General features: G+C 36.7%; 2 protein-coding genes and 1 long non-coding RNA gene across 3 annotated transcripts; 2 read left to right on the top strand and 1 right to left on the bottom strand.

The window, feature by feature from the left end:
- Positions 1–11,965: 11,965 nt before the first annotated feature.
- On the bottom strand, positions 11,966–17,713 carry LOC145209558 (uncharacterized). The gene is made up of 4 exons (XR_013855119.1): positions 17,647–17,713; positions 13,091–13,172; positions 12,686–12,775; positions 11,966–12,104 (listed from the first exon to the last, which is right to left on the bottom strand). It is a non-coding gene; the product is annotated as an uncharacterized LOC145209558 (long non-coding RNA).
- Positions 15,663–19,006, top strand: LOC145209556 (uncharacterized). Its single transcript, XM_080079868.1, has 3 exons — positions 15,663–15,874; positions 16,472–17,726; positions 18,124–19,006. Exons 1-2 carry the CDS (start codon positions 15,819–15,821, stop codon positions 16,854–16,856), a joined length of 441 nt encoding a protein of 146 aa, XP_079935994.1. The 5' UTR covers positions 15,663–15,818; the 3' UTR covers positions 16,857–17,726; positions 18,124–19,006.
- Positions 19,007–22,043: 3,037 nt separating this feature from the next.
- Positions 22,044–24,304, top strand: LOC145209557 (uncharacterized). The gene is made up of 4 exons (XM_080079870.1): positions 22,044–22,711; positions 23,266–23,418; positions 23,719–23,829; positions 24,125–24,304. The coding sequence occupies exons 1-4, from the start codon at positions 22,660–22,662 to the stop codon at positions 24,220–24,222; spliced, it is 414 nt and encodes a 137-aa protein (XP_079935996.1). The 5' UTR covers positions 22,044–22,659; the 3' UTR covers positions 24,223–24,304.
- The last annotated feature ends 1,829 nt before the right edge of the window (positions 24,305–26,133 follow it).

The following is a 26,133-nucleotide window of genomic DNA, read 5'->3' as shown; positions in this document are numbered from 1 at the left end:
ACCAATTATTGCTAAAGTCGAACGCGCCACTATTTAAGACGCAAACATCAAACAGAAGCGCTCAATACGAAATTCCATCCTTAACCAAAACACCGAACCCACAGAGCAGCTCATGCTTTTCTTGACACCCACACACAAAACCAAAACATCAACTAGAAAGCCGCGACGCCAAATAACCGAGAAAAAAAATCTGCCGAAAAACTCTCGTACACGACCCCAAGACTGATTCTGGGGGTTCTGTACCGCCGTTATGACTCCACGATTTCACTTGCACATTTACATCTGCTCATCGTCTCGTATCGCGCTGTTATGCGTTCTTCTTTTCAATTCGATATATGTTAGCAGTCAATTAATAAAAAACGCCGCGCCTCGAAGTAGAGAAAAGGAGACAAGAGAGAGAAAAAAGAAAAAGGGAAGGAGTTGGGGCCGGTTCGCGAGCGAGACGCGTCTTTTAATTGCAAGGGCAGATATGTTGGACAAGACAGCCACGTATTTGTATTGTTGTATTGCTCGTTATGTGCGATTTTATTGAGTGCAACGTCGCCATAAGACAACAGCAAATCATTTTCAAAAACATATTCACTATAGAATTTTACACAAAAAAACGTATTAAAAAACACGTCAATCAGATACTTCAAACAAATTTTGTTTACATAAAGTTAACCTAATAGGAAACATTCGTCAAAATACCATTAACATAACAAGTAACATCATGCCTAAAACTTTGTTTATAAAGTTGTTCCATGTTTAAAAACTAATTTATATTCATAAAATCCTGTGCCAATTGCGATTTGAACAAGTTTTTTTTTAATCTAAAACAGATAAATGATTTACGGTCAATGTATTGTCTTAACGTTTTGATCCTGTCCATCGAAAATTAGTAGGGAATTCCCGCTGTTGATACGCTTGGTTCAAAAAACAACGAAGGTATTTTTTGCGGGTTGATCACTTTGGTTGAATCCGCAGACAAACTGGTTTCTGACAAACAAGTCATGCCTTTCTTGTTCCTGTTTTTTCACATACTTGGTGCAATGAAGCAAGGGAATCAGGCTTGTCGGGAAAAAACCCTAAAAACTTGCACAGTGTATGGTAGCAGGTTTTATGCAACAAATGTAAGTTCGAATAGAGCTTTGTGCAGTCAAGTGAGTAACAATGGGTACAACTTGTACAAACTTCTACAGCAAGACAATAGTTAAACCGTTTTCAAATGGTTATGCGTACATAAATACAATTACAAGTACTTGCTTTTGAAACTTATCACGTTGCAACAACGATCAACCATTGTCGATTTGAATTATGTTATTGTTTTCGTCATAAAGAAAAACATTAACTTACAATTTGAAATAAAGCCTTATTGTTTGAATATTTACATAGTTTGGGTTCAACAAGCATCTGACGTCACGTAAACACCCCGGCCCAGATTTTACATCACAAATGTTTACGTTCAAACAACAATTTTCCCAAATTTGTTTGAAAATTGACGAAACCACCATAAGAAACCAATAGGATTGTTGCAACACAAATAACTTTGTTACATGACAAACCCAACAAAATTGCTTATTTGGTTAAAGGCAATGCCTTGGCGTATTTTCGCATTATTTCACGTCAAAAGCTTGGGAAGCTTCAAAGCGGTTTCTGTCTGTTTTCCCCTAAGGCTTCACACACGATTGGGTATTTGCGGCCAAGCCTTAAACGAACTAAACACACTTCACAGGTAGTTTTACCGTAAATGTCATTAATTGTTTTGTGTTGATAACATTTTCTAGTCATTTGCAGCTCCTACGTTTTGATTTAATTTCTATTTTTAAGCCTACATTTTGACATTGGCATAGTTACACTGCAAATACCAAGATTGTTGCAAAACACTACAGATTGCCAAAAATAACCACAAACGTCAAAAAAATGTTTGAATTAACCGCAGCACAGGGAGCTACTCATAGAAAGCGACCATTTGTTTCGCTATAAAACAGTTCTTTGACCATTTTGTTTGCACTTCCACTATCCGTATTAACTCAATTCGTTAAGTAAATGTTGCGTTGAACGACCAAATCCTATTGCCGCGTTTTAGAATACCGCATGTTCGAGAATTCTTCGTTTGTTACGCATCTTTGTTCCAAAACACTTGAAAGATAAAATCGCGAATGCACTTAAAAGTTTCAATATGTATTCCATGAACTTGAACCTTCGAAACGAAAATCAAGCGACGATCGGTTACTCAATAGTTGTGACAAATTATTGTTTTAAAAGTAGAAAGATGTAAAACAAATTAAGCAATATTTGAAAATAAACGTTTAATATTCCTTTAACTGAAATTTTATTTTAATACTATACTAGAATGATTCTATTCAAAAAAGAAGTTTTGCTGGATTAAATCGGAGATGCAAAGTTGGAATACATACGTAATCTTTAATACACTTTGCATTATTATTATTATAGTTGCCGAGATTTTAGTTGGGTGCAAAAGCTTAGTTTAATGCGAGCATAGCAGCTGGATTGCTTGGTAATTACGTAAATGTCTTAATACAGTTATAAACAAGCACTTTAATTTACTGCTCTCGGTACACAATAACCGACCGAGAAAAATAATCAATATTTAAAAAGGCGCCTCAAAGGAATTTGGGTCGCAGGGACGACTCTCAAACAGTGTAAAACATGCGTGAGGCCTATTGTCTTAGGTCGTCATAATGCCCCCTGTGACGAAACAAGCATGATTATTTACGTCGTGTTGTACAAACCAACTTGACAAGGCATCGGACAAGCGATTGGTTTATTTTCGCACAAACTTCTTGCTGTGTGATGTCACTGATACCGCCTTGTGACGTCACAAGGCATTAATTGAGGCCGTTGGCCTTATGGGGTGGGGAGGGTTGGTGTAAAAAGGTTAGTACAGGGATGCTAATGTATTGAAAGTTAATCTATCGCGAAGCTATCGGTGAAATGGTCGCAATGAATTAGAGATCACTTTAAGTGCGTGTGTGAAAAGCTCTTGCCGATATGAACTCATCAGTCGTGAAGAATACGAATCGTGGTCGATCTGGGCTAGTGTATAAGCACGTGGCTATTGGGCACTGGTCGTTACCCTTCTTGTGGGTATTAGAATTTCCTTTGTTTATAGGAATTTGTTTTGGACCTAAGTGTTGGAAATAGTAAATACTGTTGGAGGAAACGATGAAACCGGTATGAAAACGTTTTTGTGAAATGTCGTGACATGATGACGGACTCACGAAAATCTTTCACGGACTCACTTTCGACTTAGCGGAACCGGGTTGAAACCCACCTACAAACCTAAACACGCGTGTTTGTTACAAACAAACAAACGAAGACGAAACAACCAAGCATCTAAATTTAGATTCATGTTTGCGTAGCCACTACATCACTCAAAAAATAGCGCTTTAAAATCCGGTGCAAAATCGTCAGAGACGAATATACCGCCATAAAGGTTGTTTCTCATCGACAAAATTATAACCAAAATTGAGCGTTTCTAAATAACTGGACAATATAAACACATGAGCTCGAATGTGAACCACGCGGTTTTACACAAGCAAACTGAACCCTAACCATCAACTTTTCAGTAGAATATATTTCATAATTAATAATAAAGACCTGCACTACGGCAAAATTAGCATACAAATTTTGCTTTTTTGCCCACACTGTCTGCAACCGATCTTTCATTCAGAGGACCTAGTCTTTTTATGAACACTAAGTAGACAACTTTATAACTGTTTCCACTCGCGAAGTATTTTTTCAATTATTCTGGACATTAATAATGACATATATTATAACTTAAACATAAATGCATGTCGTTTCTAGTTCAATGTATTACCACTGCAAATACGCATTTTGCAGCCATGTGTGTAACGTTATTAGTCAATTTAAATTTCATAAAACGTTCAATGTGAATTGTGACACAGACATCGTATTTTCCCACAAGTGACCTTTCACAGCATTTCGGAAATCCTACAAGACAATATCGACCATAAAACTGTTTAAACAAGACTTCAAAACTGACTCTATGGATTAGGTATCGATTTTTATATTGATATCAGTAAAGATTAATCGACATCTAGACTTATTAAGTGGACCAAAGCGATCAGCCAATATCATTGTCATTGAGAGGAAATAAGATCACTATGATCAAACAAATTGTCATTGTGGACCCTTTTTTTAATTAGAACAGTTTTGAAGAAAACTAGGAACGTTTTCTACAGACTAGTGAACCTGTGTTTGTAAGATACTTTTCCTTTCAAACGTTTAATTATCGTTGTTGTCAAAAAAATGTTCGTTAAATATTCCAGAAGTTACACTTGTACTTAACCCAACTTACAAAATGTTGTTTTAAATTGTGACGCCTTAGAAAGCCAGAGCTTAAATTTGACTAAAAATATAAATTATTCTTTACCTTATTTACTATAATATACTTATTTTTCCCCGTTATTAAATTCCACTAAAACGGACGTCTGACGTTCATAGTTTACAACATACGTCGAGGTGTATTACGTCACAAACACGTATCGCGTTTGACGTCACAGACGGTCGGGCGTGGCGATCAATGAGCGCTCGACTTAATCATGGCAATTAAATTGAGAGCAGAGCGCTTGTTCGGCGATGAGACCGGCCAATCGCGCCCCAAAGGAAATAACAACAAGGACCCGCAGGAAATAATGAACAATATCTCACCGACTTCATAATAATATTCGAATCCTATTGCCGAGAAAATAAAAAAATCGAATTTTTCGTCGCCTGGTCAGTCGCCGTATGTTGTATGTTATCACTCGGTCCTGCGACGACAAATTAAGCAATGTTTCGTATCGAGCTAATGTTTATTTCACAGGAAACATCAATTCCCACGTTTATTAGTGCTTGGAGTCAATTCGATGCTATTTAAAAAGTTAAGGGATGTTTTTTCCAGTTAATTGTGAATTGATTTTAGCGGTTTTATGTTAATGTGCACAGAAATATTACATCTCATAAACTTAAAACAAAATTTGATGATAAATTTCATTGTTTTATTTCGTTTTGTAGTATTGTGTAGGTTTTTTTTTTTCATGGATTTATGTCTGACGAACAAAAACAGTTTTTTAAACATTGAATTTTCAGTGCGAATAAATACAACATTCATAACTTACTACTAACTATCACTGTTTCATCTTTCATGTTGATTAGTTCAGAAAGATTTAAAGTGAATCGTGATTCTAATCCTATGAAGCGTCACTGCCATTGGCAAGACTGCTGCGTTTCAAACAAATGTTACAGAAAACATCTGGCTTTTAAAAGGCATTAACCAAATTGCGGGGGGGTGGCGAATCGAAATCGTGTAAACAGTTGCAAATTGTGAGTAACGTTTTGACAGCAGAGTTCCACGACAATTTGCTGTTTAGTTCTTGAATAATTTAACTTATTGACTTACAGAAGTCTTCATAATTCATACGGGACCGCCGTTATTCGAAAGTAAACAACTTTCGGACAACACATAGGACTTATGGTACCGGAGGAAATGTTTAAAGTAAACACTGGCGATAATCGCGAAAAAATGGGTAAACAATGCTGGGTTTTATGGGAGAGATTTGTGTAATAGCAGAAATGCGGTTAAAGCGTGTTACTGTTGAATAATGAATTGATAAGTTGTTGAAAAAAAATGGACAGCTGATTTCAACATAGGAATAGCAGACAATAGTAAGTAAATAATGTAAGAAGCATATTTTGTAAATTTTGTCAAGTTACGGGTGAGCGGCTTTTTCGCAATTAAAACATTGCATTTTTATTATTATCTCACAATAATCAATCAACGCTTCGTACCTGTTGCGTAACACACACGTCGACTGTGACGTCACCATTCCGCGATTTCCGTAATCGCAATAAAACCGCGCGGTGTATGAATAATAGAGTTCAGGGGAGGGGTTAAGGGTCGTCCATCACAATTGTGCGCCTCTGGATGAAATCCGGGCCCTCCAAGTTGCAAATGACACCGCGATCGGCCCTACGGCGTATAAATCGCGATCGTATTGTTACGTCATTGATACCGGATTGTTGTCGACGCCCTGGTGTTTAATTATAGCCCACAGACAGTGCGCGGGTTGTAAAGGAATCGTTTCTGCGTCGCGATGCTTATTGCATGGACCGAGAGGGCGTAGAGATTCCGTTATTAGCGAATACGCGACAATCGGCAATAAATGCGCGAGACGTGTAAAGCGCTTGTAAAACGCGATTTATGTGATCTCGAACTGGGGGGAGGGCTTGGGAAAATTCGCCGTGACGTTGCTCTATTGTGCCAGCTGATTAGCGCAGCGGTTTGTGATGTAATAAAGACGTTGTTCGAATTATTAACTTTGTTTTGATTTCGAGCTCTGTCGTTATTGTGCAGGCCAATATGAAAATAAAACAATTTTAAAAGGAAATATAATATAAATGCAATCAACCTATTAGAAATATTATATATATACCATTTTTTGATTTTTAAATATATTTAACAAATTTTATACTTTTTAGAAAGTTTTTGTTAGAAAACCAAGCCTGGAGCTTACAGTCAACTAACTTAAATATGGCCTTCTACGAAACAAATAGAACAAATAAATACGACTAAATGAAAATAAAACAGATGTGTTTCGTTTGTTTAAATACTATTTCTATCAAATCAAATTAAATGCAATGAAATGTTCACATATGTAAAATCAAAAATCATCGAAACAAGCGTTGAAACAAACTAAATAACTCGTGGAAATGCTATCATTAACCGTTATATATTAGAAAGTCACAGACAAGCTTCATTCCCATTTTTATTCGCAATTAGAAACTGTGGCTAACAAGTTTTTTTTTCACCAGCACATGTTCTATTCAGCACACAAGACAATATTAAGATTTTTTTATGAAACATTGTTCCACCTCTGGCAAAATAACAAAAACCACACAAACTTATCTACTTCTTGTGTGATCGGTCAATATAATCAGTTTAACTGTTCTCCTGTCACAAAACGACACAGTTTCAGTTTCTGATATGCAACATGTCAAGCATAAAACACATCCCAATGTCCGGTTTATCTCAGTACCACAATGAGTTTTGCGCACTTGAAACTAGATCTAACTACTCACATTGTTTACTTAAGGTCCGCTCTTCAAAAGAATCGATACAACATTGTGATCTATCATCAACATTGATACACATATATAGACGGACACCAAAATACCTTAGCTGTTCAACAACTGAGTTCAGATAATTTAAGTAAGTGACATTTCTTCGCAAATCGGCCACAAATCGTGGTTTAAAATCATAAAAATAAACGTTTAAAGCGAGGTGTTCACAAGTATTTTGTTTTTTATCTAAACCAGGGTAAGGGAACCTTTGTCCGTGAAGACCGCATTCAATATTATTTTTTGTCATTGTTATTCTTATATTTTGATCTATAGGTGGTAAAAAGATTGAAACATTTAGCCATATGTATTAACGCCGCCGAAGGTGAAACTAGTTGGTCCATAAAACGCAGGTTTCTAATATTCGGTCCCAATGGCATATTCCAATTGCTGACACAAAAAAATAAGCTTCAAAGCATATCAAAAAATAAACAGAAAAATATCCATTTTTTTATCCACAAAATGTCATTTTTGACGGATCGGAACCGACCGAAATGATCACAAGAAGCTTGTGCCTAGAATCGAACCACTGACCTCAGCATACTGTCACCTCAGGCTTGTCACATATTTACAAAAACGTCAACTTTGCAGATTTTACACAAGTGTAACTTTTTTACTTCTGTGACGAAAGGAAAGCGGCAGTTATTAGCATCAAAAAAACTTTTTCTGGGAGGTATTTAAAGCCGGAAAAAACTTCAAGCATTATATCGTCATATATAATTAACTTTGGTGTCGTAATCGACGGATATTTACGGAATCAAATCGATGATCGTTCAATACAATTATGTTTGTCGGTAATTAGATTCATCTCATTGATTTTTTATACATCGCTCGATTCTCTTGACAGCAAAGTGACAAAAAAACAAAGAAAAATTCACACAAAAACAAATTTAAGATAATCACAAAGTAATATCTAATTTAAGAAAATCTTAAGACTTTACGATATATACATGTCGCCTTTACTGCATTATCAGTTTTTTTTATTGAAATAGAACATATCTATTTTTAAATATACTTATGTTTTGCATGATCTTTAATCAATAAACATATTTTAGATTCATTATAGTTTTCATCCACCAAGCAACGAGCTAGGAGATAGTAGTTTAAAGTACAAGTATTAGGTGCAAACTGCAAGTATTAGGTAATGTCTCAGTGGCAATTGTTTCAACTTAGAGGTATAATGTTTGTTAATGATTATTATCATTGTGTTTATAACAATGTACTGCGTCTCAGAAAACCCAGAATGAACTCAGTTACAGCAAAAATAAACACAGGTACTTTGATCAGTCAGAATAGGGCTTTAACGGCTTGTGACGTCACAAAAGAAGAGAAGATCAATTTGATAGTATAGGAATATCGCGATATCTGTTCAGTTGAAGACAAAAATCTACAGTTTCAGACGCCACTAGCGTTTCTGTGTGGCTCTAGTAGACGAAACTTGTACAGATGCGATTTGCATTACAGAAAACTCGAGTTGGCCGTTAAACCCTCTGGCGCCCCGCCGCGGAATAATTTAGCTCTCGCTACCAAACACTAGAAATGGTAAATGCAAGAAACTACTTAGTTTTTTTATCACACAAACCTTCTGTAATTTAACAAGCATGATGTTTATGTTAAAATCTGATCTTAAGGTTATATTTACCAACACTATAACAGATTAACCAGTCGGAAATCACAAGCCTTGCACGTGGCGGACTACAATGACGGGAAACAACATATTCTGCGATTTACCATAGTTGGCTTTAAACCATAAAAAACATTTGTTTGTGTCAGCACCAGTATCAACGCCATCAGGATTTTTTTCAAGCGATAGGGTTAGAAATACGCGCTTGCTAAATCAGCACGTCTTCTGCTGGTTGGGAGTGTGTTTTATCAACAACTGTATATAGGAAGAAAAAAGCCTCTTTAAGCTTTACACGCTTGTACATTTGGAAAATTTTGTTTGGGAAACTAACTTGATTATATAACACCCCTTGTCGGTTTGGCATCTTGCAAAATACTGCACCACTTAAACAAACTATTTCGCTTCGGCTTAACGGAATTACACGAGTAAGGGCAAACCAGACGCTATAACATAAGACCCACTACACACCAATACAAAAACAAACAGAAATGCTAGCAATTCAAAATGAATGTCCAACACAGGAGTTTCGTCAAAAACCATGGATTGTGCCACAGTTTAGTCGCAGATCTTAGTTGGCTTTAAATAAGTATGACAGAAAGCTACTCGCGTACCACCTAACAAGCTTCGACGCCCCACAAACTGAGAACCACTGGTCTTAACGTTACGACCGATCACTCATCTAATACTCTGCACAAAGTTTCAACTTCTCGTCGCATCTGACTTTCGCCCGCTTTAATCTGTTGTATGTAGAACCTTAAATACATCGGCAGTCTGACACGTGCAAATCATTGAGGTATGTTGTTTTAGCGGGATGTAATAAATTGTCACTTGAGTACCAGTGATTGCCACCTATAGCCCGTTTAAAGGGGAACCGACAAAAATATTTCCGGCGTTGGGTATATTGGATGATCCAATACAATACATGGATCATTTTTCAGGGTATGTGTTCTAAAATGTATCGCCCAAAAATGCAGCACGGTCTTTCGTTGTGCAATCGGTAAACGTATTGACATATCAGTTTTGAAAATTACGGCTGAGGTATGTACAACTGAAAAGTATCAACGTTGAGTAAAAAGACAACAATACGAACCCAAAGACTCCAGAAGAATTTTTAATAAATTAAAGACTAAAATTTCTTGCGCAACAAATAAGGCACCAGAAACTGAACACTATAGGGCATTGTGAACAGGAACCAGCGTAAAACTGATAGGAACCACCGGATGACTTACCCATTAAAATGAACTAAATCAAGGTTTAAACAACTTGTGGTCGTGCCTTTAATTATACTTAGCTTTAAACAAGAATATGCTATGTGACCGACAATAGTAAAATGGTTCTGTACCCATAGTCTAAGCTAAATTGTACTTGTTCAGTCGTTTATCGAACCGTTTTTTGCGTTCACCCTCAAAATTTTTGTATCTAACAAATTCATCGTTCACTTTATATTTTTATTAAACGACAGCTAAAAAGCTAAGCCACAAATACTTCATTATGATGAAACTGTTACAGGATTTGCTGTTCACATTGATTCCAATGACATTGATAACTGCTATTGCAGTAATCGAATGTGTTTAAATCAACCATCTTCAAACATTATCCTTTTTGATGTTGGTTTACACTTTTTCATTGCACAAATAACCTTGCAGCAAAGAAATAAGCACCGACGCATTTAAAGGCGTGACAGGGGCGGGGCATTTATTCACAAAAACCTAGAAGTCTGTGAAAAATCAGAGCAGTCTACCTTTAAAGTCAGCCCGCTTTTAATACGTCTGGGTCGCGGGGCCAATTGATGTAATATGAGAAATTCGACACCATTACACGAAATTCGAGGCGGCGGTTTTATATAAAGCAGATGCCGAAGCGTTTGGCGGCGAATCATAAATATTGATGCTGTTATGATGAACATGCCTGTGCGATTATGACGAAACAATGCCGTGTCACTGTCCTTGGCTAGAGGTTACAGGATTGCTTGGATACACCCGAAACATTGTATAACTTAATTATAGATTTGGATTGAATTTTTCGCCTGGCAATGGTGCCTTTCCACATTAAATTTGCTCTTAAGTTCCAAACATTAAATTTCACGATGATTTTAGGTGATCGACGTCATCCAATCAAAGGTTTTACTGTGACGTCACAAACGATGGGTGTGACGTCACAAGGTTTTGGAGTCATGCAAAGGCGACGTAATTTGGCATTAACGTGGGCGTTTGATCAATAAGTTTGTGACAGCGTGTGACAATCACTCATACAAGAGTTATTGTGAGGTCACAACGCCGCTACATTTCTACGTCATAATAATCGCATCATGGTTTTGACGTCAGTTGAGGAAAAACTGAAATGTGAAATATCCATCTTTAAGTAAAACATTCGCTGTTTGCTGTTTAGCCCGAAATGCAGTAAATTGGATTTGTAATTAGCGGCAGACAAACAACCAAAAACAGCAATTTAAATTAGTTCAGTTGTAACAGAAAATCTTAAAAGCTTTTTGTAAAGAATGTCGTCATCATGGCATGCAACACAGTTGTAACCCATCCATGCATTGCAATTTCCGTATCTCCTACTTGTCTTGGAGCGTTTGGTGCGAGTGGCTTGACGCGCGAGGATGATTCACATCGCGTTTAGGCCCATTGTGACATCACAACACACGTGATACAGGTATGGCGTAGGTTGCACCATTATAGCGCACCACTAACTATTTTGTAAACAACAACCCAGCCAGCTGCCTCTGGATAAGTTTGGAAGGAAGATAGCTGTTGGTTGTGACTGTTAGTAAGTGAGGTGTTAGAGATAGACAATATAGCGACATGAAAAGCTGAAGTATGGATGACTACGAAGCATTTGCGGTGCTTCTGAGAGGGGCAGTGACCCTGGTCATCGCAATACTGTAAGTTGTCCGTGTTTTGTACGTTTTTGATTAACATATGCAACAACTACAGATGTTGCAAAAAAAGTTTTTTTGTGGAATACACATTGGTGCACGGTATTGGGTAGTTATATGTTTTTCTGTTTCTAGCTTGTATAATACTGATTGTGAGCCAGTTCAGTTTTTAACCCCAAATGTTGTTGTTTTTTGTTATGTTTGCTGACGCTATTTACATGCTTTTTTAAAATCACAAACAAACCGTTGGTCAAATCATGCATTGTATACATGCTGCCACTGGTCAAAGTGACTGAAAATAGGATAGATTCTTCTCTATTGTGATTTTGGCTTTGTTAAACTATAAAACATACAAAAACATACCATTGGTGTAGCTGACTGCCACAAAAATTGAATTGTTTGTTGTTGTGGAAGGGTTTGTTGCGTCACAAGTGACGTACTGTTTCATCACATTTGACACATCAAACCGAAAATCTGCAAGAACAAACTGTACAAACATAAATGTATCGACTTAAACAAATCTATCGCACATTAAACTGTATTTGGCGCAGGTGCAAAAAGTTCAATGCCTAATTTGTGCACAAAAAATTAACTACAATAAATTATTTTAAGTTCAATGTGTAAAGCACATTGTGACACTTGTAGCAGTTTCAATAAAGCATTGGGTAACTCAACACGAAACTTAAACACGGTTTCGCTATACCTCAGTGAATTGAAACCCGCAATTAGTCATTAGTTCCATACACATTTGAATTCAATGAATAGCCATTAACTAGCAGCAAACTGATGGGCAATTTCTGTGCCTCTGTCACATGTTTGTAGTATGTGAACTTCGGCTCGTACGGAGAAAACACGAACCTTATGTTGCTTTTTGACTGTCGCTTTTGCGTACCGTTGCAAAGTCCTTTTCTGGGATATAGCAGTAACATAAGTGCATTTGCCAGAAAAGGTACATTGGTTTATTTTACTAATGCGTCAATAAATTCGCTTCTCAAACGTATTAAATAGAAGAAGAGCTACCCAAAACATGCAACCCAAATCAAATTTAAACTTACTGTGTTTTACAGGGTAAATCATCTCTTCAGAAAGGTAAGTGTTTAATGTGCATGGCAACTTTGAAAAAAGAAACTGACGTGTTTGATGAACTAAACGTAACAACAAAGACATAATTAAGAAACAAAATCTAAACGGTTTGTTCTTTTTTTATAGGTTTGGGAAGGAAACGTAGTGAAATGCAAAAATAAAAATAAGGGTAAGAAACTTGAACACAAGAAGCAGTTTTATTGTATGTAAACTTTTATAGCGTTAAAACGGATTTCTAACCGAGGGTTTTTAGGGGAGGCAAATAGTAAAAAGTTGGTTAGCGGAATTAATTCGTCAAAAAAAAACGAGAGATATAACTTCGGAAATCTCTTATGTTTATGATCTTAAATTATTGTTTTGACAAAAAAGTTACTCACTCTTTTTTTCAGATGACGTCACAGCTGTGAGACCCACGGTGAGTTGGTTGGCGTAAGTGGTATGCATGGTAACCAGTACGGGCTGGAAAACAACAAAGTGCGCGTCATTATGACAAAACAATGATGTAAATGTGAATTTGTTTTTGTAAAAAAGTGGACAAAGAGAGAACGTAACACGTTTAAAATGCCCGATCTAACTGGTTTAAACACGATCCCAAAATCCACATTAAGAATTTAACAATGTCAACGAAGCTCATCCTGATATACAGCTCGACAACACAGCATTTGAGGACCAAAAAGACGAGAGCTGGGATTTGGAAATGGCTGTAAATGCCGGGGAAGCTGCCCGCCAACGCCGCACTCACACTGGTTCAAGCGCTACACATGAGGCAACAAATACAAATAAGGATTGGATAAGTGTGAATGAGAGGTTTCCCAATGATGGTAATTTTAACATGGTGCTCAATGCCGGACAAACTGCGTTAAATCGAAGAAAAAATAAGAAAAGTAAAAGGAAACAATTCAACTATGAAGAGAATGTACGAAGGATTGAACGCCCACAAAATTTACATCCAATTACGGACAAGCAACTTTCTGATGACGCTCAAATTGAAACCACAGCCAAAACTGACCAAACTACAACAGATGTCATTGAATTAACTCTGCCCAACACACCGATGCACAGTGGGGATGTGACTCCTGTGCGTGACGCTACAGATGTAGAGTTATTCCGATTAACTGAAAGATACTTGATAAACCAAGTCGACCGTCCACTAAGCATTCCATCTTACCTACCTACAACAAAATCCATGTACAGCATTGACACGTTGTGCACGAACGACAACTTCGAGCAATGGAGATTCGAATCAGACGATCCGGTTCCTTTATACACCGTATCGAATCCAGGAACGTATCTTTCCCGGCGCGCAAGCGAGTTTTCTGTGAAAACTTTGCCTTTTCGCCCGGAAAGTATAATCAGCCGGTCTTCGTTGTTATCTTATCGTAATACGCCGACGAAGTTGTCAGAATTCGTCCGTAGACATAGTCTCGAAGCAGACAAGCCGCCCGCAGACGCTCTGGTATCGACTGAGCGCATCGGTCCGCTTGGTGGAGTTGCGAGTGTCGGCGGGTGCATTTTACGAGTTCCGCACGGCGGCAGCAAAGAGGAAGAAGTGAAATTGACCTGCTGGTTTACGAACGAGGTTAGCGAAGTCTTTGGCCAACCGAAAACTTTTGAAAAATGCGAAACGCTGTCTGTAAGGAGCATTTCGGCCGAAATGTTTCGAACAACAGAACTTCAAGGGATGTAAACTAGCTACTGACCAATGCATAAGAGGCTATCGTATACAAAAGCATGAATTCGGAATTTCATTCAACAATTATAACGTTCGGCGTAGTGCCTTCGTGGAGATTTGTGCGTTCGTTATCGGACCGTTTTATTTCGCAGAGTACTAAAAGAAAAGAACACAAGTAGTTAATAAATAAATAGTCTATGTAAATATGAAACTAAAAATATTACCCCTGTTATATCATCTACAAGAATTATATGTTTTATTGTCGGTTTACAGTTTTACGATGTTTTTCCGCAGGCCAACCAGGGACGGGATATGGTCATTTCACCAACATTGCTTATCGAACGTGATAGTGACGTCAGCGACAAACCGGCACGTATATTTTTGCCTACGTGTTATTCTACCATTGGCAGTGAAGCGAAGATAGCAGTAAGTAAAATGCTTTTTTCATAACAACAACAATGAAATGAGAGAATACTGAACAGGCGTTTCTTCCACCAGGTTGCATATTTAACAAATTTGTCGTTCAACTGGTGCAATGCTAAACAAGATACTACAGTTTCTTGAAACAACAGCTAGTATTTTGTTTAGCATTACACCAGTTGAACGACAAATTTGCTAAATGAAATGGCATATTGAACATATTGGCTAGTGTTGCCACATTAAAACCACAATTTGTTGGGAAAAACAGGCTGAAAAGTCATGACCTTACAGGTCAAATATGTATGCATTGTATGCAGCTTACTTATCATTCATCGCCTTTATATCCATTGATATCCTGACACTGTCCATATATCAGTTCGGTTTCCATGGTTTGTAGACCAGTTCTTCTGCGGTGTAAGCCCGAACAGGCACGGATTTCAGCTTCTTAGACCCACGATAAAAGCTGTCTTTGAAGGATGTTTTCGTAACTCAAAACTATTATTTTTAAGATTGAGTGGAGTTCACATGGAAGGAAATGGTGCCACCTTACGGAAGTGTCAAACACCAATTCAAGATTCGTGGAATTTAAAACTGTCATGAACTGCAGGTTGTCATAAATACCATTCAAAACTCACTAAAATTAAAACTTGGTAGGCTTGATAAATAATTGTGGTGCAGCGAATCAAATTTTTACCACGATTGATACGGTATCTGCCAGATGTGGATGTAAAATTTAATGCGAAACAAAGCGAGAAATTGAACATAATTTTACCCAACAATTTTTGCAAGCACAAGCCAGTCACTTCAACCATTCCAACAAAAACATTTAAAATCATTTTTACATTTTTTCTAGATTGAGAGCAACGATTCCTCGAGACGAACAACTTTCGGTTCAAAAACTCGTCACTTCCGTTGCGTTTGCGAAGAGAACTCACGCAACTTCCGCTTCAACTGCGATCACGTGGTTCCTGTGTGACGCAAATTCTTTCTCCGAGGCGCGTGTTTGGCTGCAAATGGCGCCACGTGGTGTCCACGAGCGAGTGGTGGAAGCAAGGACGTTTGCAATAAGGTGAGAATTGTATAAACAAACACCTTTTTCGCAACTTTTTTTCTCTGATTGCAGACCTCAAGCTTCTTTAACGCGCTAACAAATTAAATAAATCATAACCAAATAACTAAATGTGCAACTCGTCAAAGTTACCTATTGAGGGTATATGTACTTTCAGTTGGGAACCACTGGTATAAGTTTCTGCTGCGTAGCATAAATATGTTTATGATAATTCTTCGGGTAAATACATTTTCTATGGCAAATATAGCTTATCAACGGTTCCAAAGTTATAATGAGAACAGGAGTTACGCCAAGTTTAAAATAAAACTGGTGTTGGTCGAGTAAAAGATACGTCACAAGGTTGTGGTTTCCAAACGTACCTCTTGCTTTTCCCTTAAATCAACTTGAATTATAAAACATTTAAGTCATAAACTCTCTAGAAACAATTAAGCAAAAAATGATACAACGCAAACATCACTGTGAAGACGGGCTCCTCATGCGGTTGCGAGTTACTACATCCTTCGACCGTAACAAACAAAACAAACATATAACTGAAAGCAAATCGTATAAAACAACAAGCCAACATTAGGTGGTATCAAACGTTATTTCATTTTCCAGACAAACCGACAGCTTAACAATCCGATTGAGCGACGGTTCAACTGAAAACAAATTTAATCCAAACCTACAAGAAATATCGTGCGGTGACGTCTGGCCTAGTTTGACCTTGAAGACTGTGACCTTCCGAGTGAACGGTGAACTCGACTACGCGCGTTACTACATCACCAAGAACAGTGACGTCATAATAGACGGTGATGTGTGGATGACAGACTCTGACGATTGTGACGAAACGTGTTCGTTGCTGGAGAGGGAAGTCACCTCTAAAGACGAGCACGCCGACAAATCGACCAATCGGAGCAAAGTTCGAAGGTCAAAAACAACTGCCGGAGAGGGACTAAGGCGCCTTGTCAAACGAGTTAAAAAGCGAAAAAACACATTATTCTGAAAAAAATGATCAAAAGCGCTATTGCAGAGTTGTTAGTTGTAAGGAGATGTAATCGCAGTTTCACATACTGCGAACGAAGATGTAATCTTTTTGCTTACAATAGTAAGATAAAAAGCACAAGCAACTGTGCTTGCAATTTTCAACAAAATGGGACCTATTTTTTTGAGACATGGGTAGACAATGCACCTGCACTAAATGTTTATCAAAAAAAATTAAAGCCAATTTGTGTATAAAACATCACAACGTTTTGACACAAAACAAAGTTTCAGTAATGAATCAAAACCATCAACAGCATGGCTCAAACTGACGATCATTGTTTACATTTATTGAACCAAACAGTATAATCAATGCTAGAATCTTGGGTTAAAACAGAATTTGTGTATTTTTGTTCCTTTACTTGGAACTTTTTTATTGTGTTTTACAATTTTGTATGTTATTGTTGTATTTGTTACAGTATTTATAGCACTGTGAACTGCTGTTTTTATATTATATCCCGGGATTACTCTAATCATCATGAAGCAAATCCTTTCATATAAATGGTCTATAAAAACAGCGGCAATATTTATTCACGCTTGTTTGAAACTCAATATTCTAAATCATATGAGTTTGGTACAAAAAAACAATCAGTCATTCTAAATTTTCATTGATTAGGTATTTCTAAAAATTAAACATGTTATATGCAGTGTTTACTTTACTGAAGTCCTTTGTAAATTATTCTGTGTTAAGTTGTATGGTAATTCATGCTATTTTGATGCTATTTAAACATATAATAAAACAATAATGTGCTTACCTAGTAATGTTGCATATTAGTTTATTTTTGCTGCTATGTGTGATGAAATCTATGGTTTTTGGATTGCCGCAATCAGAATGGTAAGTTCCTTGAAACAAATAAATGAATGAATAAATAACTGGACTAATATGTAAGTTTTAAAACTGTTTTACATGCGATGAGTAAAAAAGTTGTAGATATGCAGCACAAGTACAATACACAACAGTTTTACAGACAAACATATGCATGCCCAGATGAAACCTAGCAATACCAAAGTTAGTGCAAATAGTTTCAGTTAATCTCATAGTTTTAGTTAATTACATGTTCCATTATTTTAATGAGGAATTGTAAACCTCAAACTAGAGTCATTTTTTGAGTCTTTTGTTAAGTTAAGTTATTTTTTAAGAATTTATCAATTAATCAACAGAACATTATCCCTTAATGCAAATTGCAGCAGTCTTTTTCTTGTCTTTTATTGCCACATTCATTGCTTTTCAGGAGAAAATCAAAGCCAATCTAGACAAATATGTCTTATTATGACTGTGGAATTTAAAGTAAACACCAACAATATCTATTTACAAGATTCAAATTCTGCATTAGTGTTGAAATATTTGAATGCAACAGAAACGTGAAGTGTAAGTCACATCAAATCTGCCAGTGATGGTATATACAGTACAAATTGTTCATATGTATACTTAGTCAAACAATTAGGGCAAAATAAAGAAATGCAGGAATAAGCAAATAGCAAGAAAACTGTTTAATCGGTGCTGTTACATTTTTGTCATATTTTCATTCTCATTAAGTGTCTATTGTTTTGGTTTAATGAAATGCAACACAATAGAACAAAAATATTTAGAAGGCCCGTTTCTACTGTATTTCAAATGTGCTGTACCAAAGAAAACAAATCATACCAAAATTTAAAACATAAAAATGCTATTAAATCTGTTTCGCAGTTAAATAACATGTAATATATACTATGTATTGTTACTAATGACAGTTGTGTTTTGTTAATCGCAGTTATGTATTGTTACTAATGGCATTGCCAACTTGACAAGTTATATGTCTGATAAATCAGATTATGCAATTCGACAAAGATTTTCTTAACTAGTAATAGCCTATGGTTTCATGATGCCCAACTGACAACAACAGCAGAAAATTGCATATTGCTACTTAGTTACAAATAGCTGTTATTGAAATAGTACCATTTTCACCTAAGGCTGTTAAGTGTGTTGAATTATTAGGCTTATCAAGTTCCAATAGGTTATACTTAAAAACATTCTGAAGAGAGATAAGCATGTAGGTTAATTTTAACATATGGTTTACATATGCATTTACATGTACTCAAATAAAAGTGCGTTCAATAAACAATGAGCAAATTCATCATGGAGATTTTAAAAAAGGATGTAAACAAAATGGAGTATGTACCTTTTATTATTGGTTTTTATTTTCCAATTGCTGGATCTGGTTTGTTTCAAGTTTTGTTTTTTTTTCAACTCATGTATGGCTTCATAGTAGAAGTATACCAAGAAAGATAAACACATTAGGTCTTACATGAACATCTGTCTTACTAGGGATTTTCTATCAATTCAAGAAAGGGGTACATGATTTAGATTTAATCTCATGAAAAAAAAAACATAAGTGACTTTCAATAACGAACCTAGGCACCGCACAACATACAGCTAAAATGCTAAATGTTGTTTTTGTGCATTTGGCGGGAAACTGTAAAACATAGAACTAGTATAACTGTTGCATTTGAAGCGTTTTGGTTTTAGGTATTTTAGAGCGATGATGAGGTATATTGATATAAAGGTAAACAAACAAACGACACGAAGAGGAGAAGTTATTTGATTATTAATCAAAACAATCTATTTGAATGTTTGTTTTGACGTTAATACTTTACATTATGAAAGATAACCTACCATCTATTTCGGTGTGAAAGTCCTTCAAAAGCAAACGTTTGTTTTTTTAAATACATTAACGTAAAAAAAATAAAGATGGTGTTACAAATTATCTCTGTGGGTGGAACAGTATCGAACATACAGGTCGAGAAAAGATGTACAAGCCCGATTTGGCTTCGCTAGGCAGTTGACCTTTGCAGTATCGGTTACTTTATGTGCTGTCTTAATATGTTGATGTAAAGCTATAACAGGAAAACTGACCTCGAGAGAAGGAGTAGGGGAGTTTGATAGTTGTTGTTTGGTTGTGCACTTTCCCCTTGTAACATGAACGTTTGTGAACTCTGATCTCAAAATGTGCTGAGGGTTTCGTTTTACGTTCTTTTCGCAGTTTCTAAGAACCTTCATTTATAAAATCATAGGAAGGTGACTTCCAACCTAGGGTTTAGTTACACAACGGAGCGCTATTTTTACTCCTCAAATTAAAGCAGAGATTGCCACACCTCTCGCAAATACCTTTACATCAGGGGTGCCCAACCCGACTGGTCGATCTCGGACTGATTTTAAGTCGTTTGCGAGGGTTGCAGAAATTATTTAAAATAGTTGCTTTGTAACGGGTTGCTATACATAGATGCCTTTATTGTGTGAATTATTCATAAGGATATGTTAATCAGTTCATAAGTAGGCGCTTTGTTACGTTACAATAGTTATAGTTGCAGTAGTAATTTTAGGTTTATTCGGGTACTTGCTGCGTCTTTGCTAATTTGTATTGGAATGGTTGATCTCGAGAGACTACCCCAAAAGTCGATCTTGAGTCAAAAAAGGTTGGGCACCCCTGCTTTACATATATGCGACACAAACACATTGTGTTCTCAAACTGTGTTCCGCGGCACACTAGCAGTACACCACAAGCGATTTTTAAGTGTGCCGCGAAAGTTTCGCTGTTTTAAAGTGCAAATATTCTCTAGTGTTTTGAACTTAATGACGAAATGCAAACTTGCATAACAACATTGTATTTCTTAGGAGTCATATTGAGCAATTTCAATGTAACACACAAAGTTGCCACAAACCTTTATTCAAAAACTTTTGGATTATTTGGGTCTGCACAGTCTGCCGTGCGATAAGTTTTTAGTACGTTTATGCCCGACTTGCTTAATAAGTTTTATAACCACTGCGTTAAGCACATGTGAAAACGGGGTTATTGACTGCCCAGCGGTGCTCTCGTGTGCCATGTGGAATTTCGGAGTTAAACAACATAATATCGAAAGGAAAAATATTAAGAAGAAAAAATCGAAAAGAGTACATCGAAAAGGGCAGCTTATAAACTGTGTCGCACTAAAATTGTATACCTATAGTTATACCTTGGAACACTATATACGGATCTGTTCGTAAGTTTAATGGTGAAAATAACGGCCCAGGTATACCTAATATGCAGAATAACAGGTTGGGAAACTCTGGTTTGGAAACCTATTTCTCGCATTCCGACAGTCATTTTATCGCTCTCTGATTAAACGGCGTACCTAGCGCCTAAGTTTTGTTGTTTAGATTGAACAGTGATCAGGACAATTGAAACACCCGTAGCGCAGCAAAACTTAGGTATCAATTTCTCCCCTCTTTTGTATTTAACAGAAAGACGTTGTTAATCAGAACTCGCTTTCACACAATGTTTGTTTAGAGTTTGAAACACGTTGAAGCGTCCGCTACTGTCACATGCGCGTAGTCATAACACTTTGCGCGTGACAATCAACGATTGTGATGCTGCAGACCCAGTCAATGGAAAAATAATATTTATTTTCCAATACCGGGACACGGTACAAAAGATAGAACAAATAGTAACGCCCCCAAACATTGATTTTTCGTTTTGTTACATTACATTACAGTTCCACCCTCTAATAATAAAGTGACCAAATATTAAATTTTCGTGTGCGTAAGGAAATTAATTTTACTTAAATCCAGTTTGGGAGATTGCAGTTTCAAACCATTCTAAAAACGTTGGCCAAACTCTGTTACCAACACTGTAAACCGTACCATATGTGGTTTCAAACATAATGACTATACTTGGTAATTTCGTTTTCCGTTTTGCTTTGTGTTAAGAGAAAAACTTCGTTGCGTCCAATATAAAGCACGCAAAAACAAATGCTAGAGAGCTTTTGTACGTTTTGCTGCTCCTAATAACAGCTTTCGTTTTTAAACACAAGTTTGGTGATATAGTTTTGAAGGCTTACAGGTTTGAGATGAGGGTTTGTAATGCCAATAAGATTATATTTCAAGACAGCACAGATACCTTCTTTGGGGTTATATTGCTACATATCTTGGGGCTGGTACTTAACGTCGTATGGTGCCCGTTTTTAAAGCTTTTACAATTAACCTCAAAGAGGTTTTTTAATTTAAATTATAACCTTATTGCAATTACAAACATTCGCCCCAACCCCAATAGCCCAGGCGTTATCATTTTCACTCGCTTTTTTTTGGAAGATTTCGTTTTTAAGAGTAGCCCCTGTGACAAAATCAATACTGGACGCGGTTATCAAGACAGGTCTTAGGTCTCATACGAGAACAGGGTGAGCGGATTGTGCGAGCTGTAACTTCACACGCCTATTGACAACAAAACGCGAACGTTTCTTTCTAAAGATCGCCCGTCCCAACAAAGGAGACAAGTAGGAGCTCCCACCGACTGGTTGTGATTGGTGAATCAATCAAAACACGACAAGCATCGAACAATGATACAGTTCCAACGGGAACGAACGGTTGCTATGTTTTTGTTGGCAACAGCTGGGGTGCGTCTGTTATTCCCATGGCAACGGCAACAGGATATGTGACAGTGTTCTTCCGCTGTTGTGTACCAGTATCCACCAGCTACCGTTCCGTAAAGCTGCAAACGCTGCTGATGCCATTCGTGAAAGTCAAACAAGCTGAGCGCTGCTAAATTTTATCAAGGAAAAGTTGTTGAAAACAACTTTTAATGCATCGATAAATGCCATTGAATTTTAGTAACTGTTGACAAACTGATCAGACAAACTGCAGTGAAGTGTTATTTAATGGAAAGAGAATTGATTTTAAAAATGTAACGTAGGTTGATTTTACATTACAGACATCCTTAAAGTTTTAGTTTAAGTTTTGACTCATCAAATCCAACATCATGCAACGCATTGCTATGATTGCAGTTGTCCTAATTTCTTTCGTATCGGCCAGTGAGTTTGTATTGGTAAAGTAATTATTTTATAAATTATAGTTTTTTAAATAATTAAGTAAAGTTATATCTAACATTGTTATGAAGCAAAAATAGTGTTGTTGTTTTCTTTTATAAACCTCCAACTCAACTGGTTTAAACCGTTCGGTTTTGTCAGGTAAATTTATCAAAAGTTTACCAACCCATTCAATGCGGTAGAGCTATCAACAGCATACCCCACCGGAGATTCACATTCACAAGGGGGCGTAAAGAGCTGTTTTTTAGCGGTTAAAGGGGTGTTTGGGTTGGAAAATAACTGTCTAATTTTTTTAAACTAGTAACTAAGTTTTTTTTGCTAGTTTTATTGAATAATAAATACTAATACCTTATCACGACCCTAATAGCCCTAATCGTAATCATTTTTTGGGATATAGCGTTATAAATTTAAAAAAGTACTCCATTGCGCCACCTGTCGAAAATTGTGAGGTAGGAGTTTGTAGTTCCATCATTAAATGCATCTTGAAACTAAAATTATTTTGAAGGTTTTATAAGGTTGACAATTACTTTTTTTCGCAGCCTCGGCCATCAGTTGCTACGTCTGCGCCTATGGGAGCATTGCCGGGGTTGAAACCGGTACCAACTGCCGAGGCCCGACTCCCGATGCATCGCATCAGTTCGATTGCGGCAGTTCTGTCGATTCATGCACAACAGTCTGCTCATCTGCAACTCGTACGTTATAATTTAATTTATGTCTGCCTGGTTTGTTTGTTTGTTGTTTTGCTCACAAATAAAACGTTATTCCCAAGTCAAATACTATTCTATTTATATTTTCTAACATAGAGTCATTATTATTTAGTAATCTGCAGACAGTGTAGCCTCATTTAACCTATATCACCTAGCAGTTGGTGTGCATTGTCTTAGAGATACTACTTAATTTTAAACTAAGAGAAAAACAATTTGTGTACTTGGCAAAATAATTTTACTTTGCAATTTTAGTTATAATATTTGCTTTTTGTATGTTTTTTTCAGTTCTCGGTATAACTACCTCAAGCATTACCCGTACTTGTGGTGTTACGGGAACAACTGACGGGTGTACAAATGTGAGTGGGGGACAATCCTGTACCACAACCTGTACAACAGGTAAATCTAGCCTGAACGATCCTGGTAATTTTTGCGGGAAAATAGGAGTTAAAAGCCCGCAAACAAATCTTAAACCTTTGGGAACTTTCGCATAACGATGTGTTTTAAAAACATGGTTGTAAGTAAAAAACACCTTAAGGCATAATTCTGTTTCCAAGCAAAAGTAATTGTTAGTTGGTTAAAATTAAAACAACAAACACTAAACAAGATATACCAGTTACCAGTTTCACCATATAGTTGCCAGTTTATGTCAAGCTCTGTTCGTTCAGTTCACGTTGACTGATGTTTTTTGCAGCAAACTGCAACACCACCAATGGATCAACCAATGTGAAGATCAACTTGTTGGCAATGATGATGGCTTTGATTGCCGGCCTTCTTTTCATGAAGCTTTAAACAGACAAAATTTCGTCACTGTACATAGATTTTTTTTCCAAATTCTATTTTTTTCTACCAAGCAAAGCTGTGGAAATTATAAAACTAGATTTACAAGATTTGATTTATTTGTGACTTATAAGTTTGAATAAAAGGTTTTTACCCGTGTGATTACTTTGTCACAAAAGATGAGAATTAGTTGAGCAGTTAATTTTGTCACAAATTCATGCAAAAGCTCCATAGATGTTACTGCAAAAGGCAATCAACCGCTGTTTCACAAACTATGAAAGCACATCGAGAAATTATAGACCGACGACAGTATATACGACACGCTAGTGCTAAAAACAACTGCACGTTAGTCCGTACAAAACCAGAAGTTCGCATTTAAAAAAGTCGTACCTTTTTGACTAGGATACCAGTTTATTGTTTTTTACAATCTTTTTTTCTAACCTATTAGTTGGGAGCCCCAAACATTTATTAAAAATGATTAAATATAGTGACCAGAAAGTTGAAACAACAGGTAGCATAGCGTGGAATTTGTGAACGCGTTAATGGACAATAATTTGCTAATTCAGCTAATTTCCTGCAAAAACAATTATCCCCAAAAAAGCCTCTGCCCCGTAGCGTCACCTATCGGATTTACTGCCAAAAACTTTTTGTAACAGAACCGGCTGAAAAATATGACTTTTGTGATAGACCCGGCTGACAAAAAAATTGAATCCCACCACTGGTCAAAAGTGATAAGCGATGCGGTTAGCTGGTTTCAACGGAACCGATGTATTTTGTCTGAGATCATATACATCAAGGTAGATTACTTGGCAAATCGGGCAAACTGAGAAACGCATTGATACTCAAATTATCATATGATCGTCACTTGCTTTATACGTTTGCAGTTTAACAGTTTAGAGCACAATCAGTTTGATCAATGTTGCCAGTAGGTTTAATATCTGTGTTTTAGGATATCAAACATTTTTATAAAACATACATGTGTTGTATCATTAAAATTAAGTATTAGAAAAAAATTGCTAGTTCTAATTGGTCACTGGCTATAGCAGTAGTTTAGCAGTTGCATTGTCTACTTTGACCCTTCCTTTTATCATTTCATTCCAATCACATTCATAATAAAGATATGTTGTTGTTTGACCAAGTATTGCTCATCCAGCAGTTTTATTGTAAACAATCGACGTTTCGACGTCCTATACAAGACGCCTTCATCAGGATAATGACATAACTTGCAGGACAAATTTATATGTTGTTGTTGTTATCGCCGTTTGCAGATGACGTCATACATGAAAAGCGCATACCTTACACAACGTTCTGAATCGATTTGTCATAACAAACAAACTTTTGTACTGATTAAATGATCAAGCTGCATTCAGTAGATGATTTAATGTAGTGAGTCATTTGATTCTTGGCCTGTCTGGGTTGATGCACGTCGGCAAGCTAAGGACTAAGGTAAATATAAGGTTGATCAATAACAACAATAAAGTCACCCTGATGACACGATGACAAAACTATATCACCAACTTAAGAAATTGTCTGCATGATGTGTTGTCTGCTAGATATGACTCACACATATTGTTGCTTTCTCATAACAGATAATTGTTCATGGGGTAAGAGTTTGTAGTGACTGAGTATCAGATAAATGTGTTTGCTTGGGAGTTAGTTGCACCGGCCTGTCATAAACTAGAGTGTTAATGTTTGCGAAGTAGTTAAAAAAAATTGAAAGCAATAAGCCCAAACAAGCTGGAGACAGTACACACTTTTCGTTTTACAAGGTCTCATCATTGCAGTTGGTTACGCAAGATAGGTCGTATTGTCTAGTGTAGCCATCCAACGGCACTCCAGTGTACCAACAACAACTTTCTTTTTATTCTTTGAACAGAGAAACAAATAACGTTCCAGACGTTCCATGTACATCTGACTTAAGTT

This window comes from Phallusia mammillata, chromosome 1, assembly GCF_965637545.1.
Source record: "Phallusia mammillata chromosome 1, kaPhaMamm4.hap1.1, whole genome shotgun sequence".
Lineage (NCBI taxonomy): Eukaryota > Metazoa > Chordata > Ascidiacea > Phlebobranchia > Ascidiidae > Phallusia > Phallusia mammillata.
Note: the sequence above shows the minus strand (reverse complement) of the source record. Positions and strands in the feature narration are given on the sequence as shown.